General features: G+C 36.1%; 1 protein-coding gene across 2 annotated transcripts in view; it reads right to left on the bottom strand.

Annotated features, from left to right (window-relative positions):
- Nucleotides 1-6,435, bottom strand: part of TMEM41B (transmembrane protein 41B) — a 19,504-nt gene continuing 13,069 nt past the window's right edge. The window contains exons 4-7 of one of the 2 annotated variants that reach the window (XM_012654444.1): nt 4,944-5,037; nt 4,239-4,343; nt 2,016-2,154; nt 1-348 (exon numbers count right to left, since the gene is read on the bottom strand). In XM_012654444.1, coding sequence (XP_012509898.1) covers nt 179-348; nt 2,016-2,154; nt 4,239-4,343; nt 4,944-5,037 — 508 coding nt within the window. In that variant the 3' untranslated portion in view covers nt 1-178. Of the gene's footprint in view, nt 349-2,015; nt 2,155-4,238; nt 4,344-4,943; nt 5,045-6,435 lie in introns of both variants that reach the window. The other variant, XR_001137884.1, reaches the window with a different exon arrangement.

The raw sequence follows: 6,435 nt of genomic DNA, 5'->3' as shown, positions 1-6,435 counted from the left end.
CATTTTTACTCCTCCCCCTTGCCATTTAAATGTATTATTTTATTATCTGATAGGAAATTTTATTTCACAAATTCCTTGTTTCGATTATTGAAGAGGTGATTTTAAAACATAAATGGATGCACCTGCTAATCCTGAGATGATGATGATATCAAAACTAAAAATCAGATTTTTTTTTTTTTTACTCAAATTTCTGCTTTAGTTTCTTTTGGAAGATAGCTGGCAGAATAGAAAGAACAGCCAAAATCATGAGAATAAATACTGAGTTCCAGGAAACAGCTTCCCCTGCTGTTGTAAGCTGGTACAGTGTTGTTCCTGCCTTAATTGCCACAAAAGAGGGAGGTGCGACACCTAAAAAACAAACAAAAACAGTAAAAACCACCGATTATTTTTAAAAATTAAAACTTTTTGTGCATATAAAATTATGTAAAAGAATACAGACTTTCATTTTGGAAAAAAAAATTAAGAATTTAAAGCTCATCAAGTTTATTTCCAAATAAAGAATTCAATCTTTCATAATGAATTAAAAAACCCAAGAAAAGTATCCAGAGAATAATTTTATAACATTTATCAACAACCTTGAAGAAAAAAAAGAATGTGCTCTGATCCAGCAATCTCAACTTTGGAAAATAATAACGTATATGAGCAAATATCTAGTTTCAAGGATGTTTATCAAAGCTTTATAATGAAAATCTAGGAATAACCTAAATGCCCAACTGTAAGTAAGGTTAAGTAGGTTATCACTTATCCTTGATAGAATATACTTAAAATATCTACAGACACTGAGCCCCTAGAGGGGGAAAAAAAAAGAATACATTTAAAATAAAAGTGAAGTGGTAGGAGATACACTAACATGGAAAGATATTCAAAATATTAGTAAGAAGAACAGTTTATACAAGGGCACACACAGAATGATATTTCATTAAAAAAAAAGTTTGAAAAAATTACTTTAGCCAAAGCTGAAGTTAACTAAATCTCTACTTCACCTTAAAAAAAAAAAGGGATAGGCACAAAAATCTCTTTTGATTCCATTAATATTTTACAAAATTCAAAATTACCCATGCTGATGAAATTGTCAACAAAAATTATTTGCAGTAGCAATAAACAATTGATTTTGATTATTCTTTTCAAAAAGATCTATTCTCACAAGTATTAACTTAAGCTTTAATAGATATTCAATACATCAGAAATCTGCTCATGTTGTTGGTATCTGAAAAATTCAATTTAAATTGGAAAGAAGTACAGAACACTCTAAGAACCATGAAAATTCACAGAAAATATAAGTTAATCTTCACATCCACTGATTAAATTTCAAAATTAAGAGTCAGTTCCTTGGCCAGGTGTGGTGGCTCATGCCTCTAATCCTAGCACTCTGGGAGGCCAAGGCGGGAGGATTGCTTGACCTCAAGGAGTTCGAGACCAGCCTGAGCAAGAAAGAGACCCCCTTCTCTACTAAAAATAGAAAAAATTAGCCAGGTGTGGTGGTGCGTGCCTGTGAATCCAGCTGCTCAGGAGGCTGAGGCAGGAAGATCACATGAGGCCAGGAGGTTGAGGTTGCCGTGAGCTGGGCTGACACCACGGCACTCTAGCCCAGGCAACAGAGTAAGACTGTCTCAAAAATATAAATAAAGTCGGTTCCTTGAAAGCAAGAATATTTGTTGAAATTAAATTTTAATATTTCAATACTTGATTAGAAGACAAAAGAGAAAATTATTCAAAAAAGGCGACTTGATTTTTTTTCTCTCCACTGAGGAGACTGGAGCTAAAGTCTTGTTTAACCCTGTATAATTAAAACAATATCCAGGAGAAAGTGCTCTTCTTTAAAAAGGTAACACAAAAGTAACCTACATCAACACAATCTAACAAACATTTCTCAGCATCTATTTTATACAGGCCAGGCTTTGTGACCAAGAGTTCTAGGTGATGCTGGCATGTCTGCAGAGAGCATGCAATCGAATCCTGACACTGTTAGATATGTACACAGTGAGCTCTAATACAGCAGGAACCAGAGGTCTTACCTAGAAAGGTGCCAATAAAAAAAACTTTCAATGGCACATTTATCACAGGAGATGTGATATTAATAAACCAATTAGGCAGAAATGGTGTTATTCTCAAAAATATAATGTAGTTAATGAGATGTTCTCTATGACGTTCAACCTGTTATAAAAAAGAAAAGAATTAGCATCAGATAAGGCCAATCTTTAAAATAAGTTGCTTAATATGAAATACCTTATTTCAAATTCTCATACCTGATTGTCAGAATTTATCCAATAGAAATGATCAAAAAAGGAGTTTGAAAATGACAATGAACTGTTTATCAAATGCTCATTAGCAAAGCTAAATGAGGCTTTTTTTTTTTTTTTTTGGTTTATTTCGAAACAGTCTCACTCTATCGCCCCAGGTAGTGTACAGTGGCATCATTGTAGCTCACTGCAACTTCAAACTCCTGGGCTCAAGTGATCCTCCTGCCTCAGCCTCCTGAATACCTGGGACTACAGGCACATACCACCATGCCTGGCTAATTTTTCTATTTTATTTTAGTAAAGACAGGGTCTCACTCTTGCTCAGGCTTGTCTCAAACTCCTGAGCGCAAGCAATCCTCCTGCCTTGGCCTCCCAGAGTGCTAGGATTACAGGCTTGAGGCATCTCGCCTGGCCTGATGTGAGTTTTTTATAGCTTAATGTTGTACTACTAAAGATGGTTCTCTACATTAGCCTAATGATGGCTCAGGGATGAAATATTAAACCTAAAATGCCAAAATTAAACTTATATAGATAACTAGATACAAGATATAGTTTCAGTGGCCAACTTTTATTTTTTTTATTTTAGAGATGGGGTCTCACTATGTTGCCCAGGTTGGAGTGCTGTGGCTATTCACAGGTATCATCATTGTATACTATAGCCTCGAACTCCTGGGTTCAAGTGATCCTCCTGGCTCAGCCTCTGGAGTAGCTGGGACTACAGGAACACGCCACTGCAACCAGCTCTTGGCCAACTTTTTAATGCCTTTAACTTCCTACAATGTAATGGACTATTATATCACAACAAATCTAGCCCTCAATTTAAAATAATCTTTACTTTATGCTATTGCAATGTATATCACGATTGAATTCATCATTGATAAATGAATTTGAACAAGTATATGGAAATATTTAGCTGATTAAATATAAGCACTTATGACAGTTTATACTTCCTTTGAATAAGCTTACAGAAAACGGCTATGCCAAAGAAACACATGTAGAACTATTCTAATATTCAGTACATATGTGGTATGATGAGAAGAACGCTAGACTAGAGATCTGACATTCTAGACCTTGCTCTACAGTAAATGCTCAAGATTTAGGGCAAAATACTTAATTTAATTTCCTAATCTGTAAAACAAAGGGGTAAGGCAGGATGATCTCTAAAATTCCTGTGAGATTTACCAGTTTGTTTATTCTGATTCTTTATAAAAATAGGATTCCTTTAGCAATACTATGTCAGTCCTTTCTGTGTAGTAGTGCTTATATTTATCATTGCTATTCTTTGCAGAGATCCTGATGATAACAGTTGTTCTCACTGATGAAATGCATTGGGAGTTGGCTGATAAGTTTTTCAGTGACCCATTGACAGCATGATGCAGCAACACAAAATGGATGAGGTGATCAATTATGTGGAGGCCTTTATACTGACCTTTCTTTTCTGCTGAGTGAACTTATTAGGATAAAGAATTAAAATTACAATCGCAGGTATGAGAAATTTGTATTTGAAATTATTAACATTCATATTTGCCTACCACTTGTTTTTTTTTTTTCTTTTTTTTGAGACAGAGTCTGTGTTGCCTGGGCTAGAGTGCCGTGGTGTCATCTTAGCTCACAGCAACCTCAAACTCCTGGGCTCAAGCAATCCTCCTGCCTCAGCCTCCCGAGTAGCTGGGACTACAGGCATGCACCACCATGCCTGGCTACTTTTTTCTGTATATTTTTAGTTGTCCAATTAATTTCTTTCTATTTTTAGTAGAGATGGGGTCTCTCTCTTGCTCAGGCTGGTCTCGAACTCCTGACCTTGAGCGATCCACCCACCTCGGCCTCCCAGAGAGCTAGGATTACAGGCGTGAGCCACCGCACCCGGCCCCACTTGATGTTATTTTGGTCAAAATATTTTTTTTTTTTACCTGAGTTAATTTATATAGGGACTATACACTGATCTACGACTGAATTAACCAAAGAGTTACATTAAATAATTTAAAAATATGTGTTTACCTGCTGTGACCATTTTACTGCTTTCTCTGTTAGGTATTTATACACAACTGGTCTCCCAACTAAATAGGAGAGCATATAGCAGAAAGAGGCACCGAGTCCAGAACACTAGAAAGCAACAAGAAGCCATAAGCATTTTGTGTTTTTCCGTCTTATTCACATGGATAGTCACCTAAGGAAAAGCTCAACTAGTTTACTTCTTTTGGGGGTGGGGAGGCTACTCTGCATGACATCTCTCATGCAGAGAACAAGAATCCATTTAATATAGTCTAAGACCAAACCGTAGCTCAAATGAGACCAGCTAAAACAAATTAGCACTTGTGATTAAAGTTAGTGACTATACCCAAATAATTAATGTTAGCCTTTAGCCTAAGAATAAAATTTCAGGAGCCATTTTTTTTCTTTTCAATTGCTATGCTTAAAAACAACTGGGCCCACCAACACTCTCGGACTACCCCAGTTAAAAACAATAGGAAAGAAAAACTAAAACAGAGCTTATAAATGCAACTAACTCTATAATACCACTATTCTAGAAAAAAACAAACTATAATACCTCCTTATGAAGGGACTTAACACATAATCACTTTAACTCCTCTTCAACTAATAAGTTCATGCTTATATAGACTAATGGGATTAAGATACCATCATTATCCTCCTCATCCTATTTAAAACTTTTTCCAGTCTCCCAATTTAATTTTATATACTTACCAAGCAAACAAGAAATAAGGCTAGTGGAAAGGGATAAAGAAATCCTGAGAGTATACTGAGAAATATAGAGCCTGGAATAGCAAATGTTTGCAAGCTGGTAACTTCTAAGTTAAGGATTAAAACATAATTAAATGGAATTCAAGAAAAACAAATCTAACATTTCAGAAAAAGTATGAACATAAAAATTATCACAAGAGATTATATCCATATATCAGTATTAAAAATAAAGTAAAATTATATCTAAAAGTTTAATATGTAATTCCTCTCCTTTTTTCTCTAATTTCCATTTTACTCATGTTTTCATTTCAATCTTTTCCTTCTTCCTCCTGTATTCTTTCATCTTTAACTTCCTGTTCTTTCACGGGATCCCTCCTACACAAAACTACTCAGATGCCTATAAATTAAAAATAAATCTAGGCTGGGCGTGGTGGCTCATGCCTGTAATCCTAGCACTCTGGGAGGCCGAGGTGGGCGGATCGTTTGAGCTCAGGAGTTCTAGACCAGCCTGAGCAAGAGCGAGACCCCATCTCTACTAAAATTAGAAAGAAATTATCTGGACAACTAAAAATATATAGAAAAAATTAGCAGGGCGTGGTGGCGCATGCCTGTAGTCCCAGCTACTCGGGAGGCTGAGACAGAAGGATCGCTTGAGCCCAGGAGTGTGAGGTTGCTGTGAGCGAGGATGACACCACGGCACTGGCACTCACTCTAGCCAGGGCAACAGAGTGAGACTCTGTCTCAAAAAAAAAATAAATAAATAAATCTAAGCTTTCCTCAACCAGGGGTACTGGTTACACCCCCTCATTTTCACTGTCTCACAGGAGATTCTCTCCTTGTTTCCTACAACCTCATTAATCCATTTATCACTCTACTAAAATTTCCTCATGGCTAAAATTAATGACTTTTTCTTAATAATCATCTTTTAGTGATCCCTGTGTGGGATTAGACCCTATCTTGCATGAAACTCAGCTTTAGTGAAGCTGTGCTCTAAGTTCTGCTCTAGATTTGCTGTCTAAAATGACCTTAATATATCTCTATCCATAATTCCTGTTACTCCAGCTAAAACAGGTCTGCTTTTGATTACTCAAAGCATTAGATTTGAACTTAGCATATAATTAGCTTTTAAAAAAAGGTTGAATAAACGCTAGGGTTAAAATAAGGAATATAAAAAGTAATCTATACATAAGAGTTTGACATTAGGTATTATTTAAGAAGGTACTAGCACTGCACTGTTGAACACAGTGACCACTAGCCACGTATGGCTATTGAGACGCTGAAATGTGGTGAGTCCGACATTTTGAAATCTGGGGTGAGTGTAAAATACACATTGGATTTCAAAATTTAGTCAAAAAAAGTAAAACATTAATCATTCTTATATTGATTACATGTTTTTTTGTTTTTTTTTTGAGACAGAGTCTCACTCTGTTGCCCGGGCTAGAGTGCTGTGGCGTCAGCCTAGCTCACAGCAACCTCAAACTCCTGGGCTCAAGCA

This window comes from Propithecus coquereli, unplaced genomic scaffold, assembly GCF_000956105.1.
Source record: "Propithecus coquereli isolate 6110/MARCELLA unplaced genomic scaffold, Pcoq_1.0 Scaffold44, whole genome shotgun sequence".
Lineage (NCBI taxonomy): Eukaryota > Metazoa > Chordata > Mammalia > Primates > Indriidae > Propithecus > Propithecus coquereli.
The sequence above is the reverse complement of the archived record's forward strand: the minus strand, read 5'-3'. Positions and strand labels throughout refer to the sequence as shown.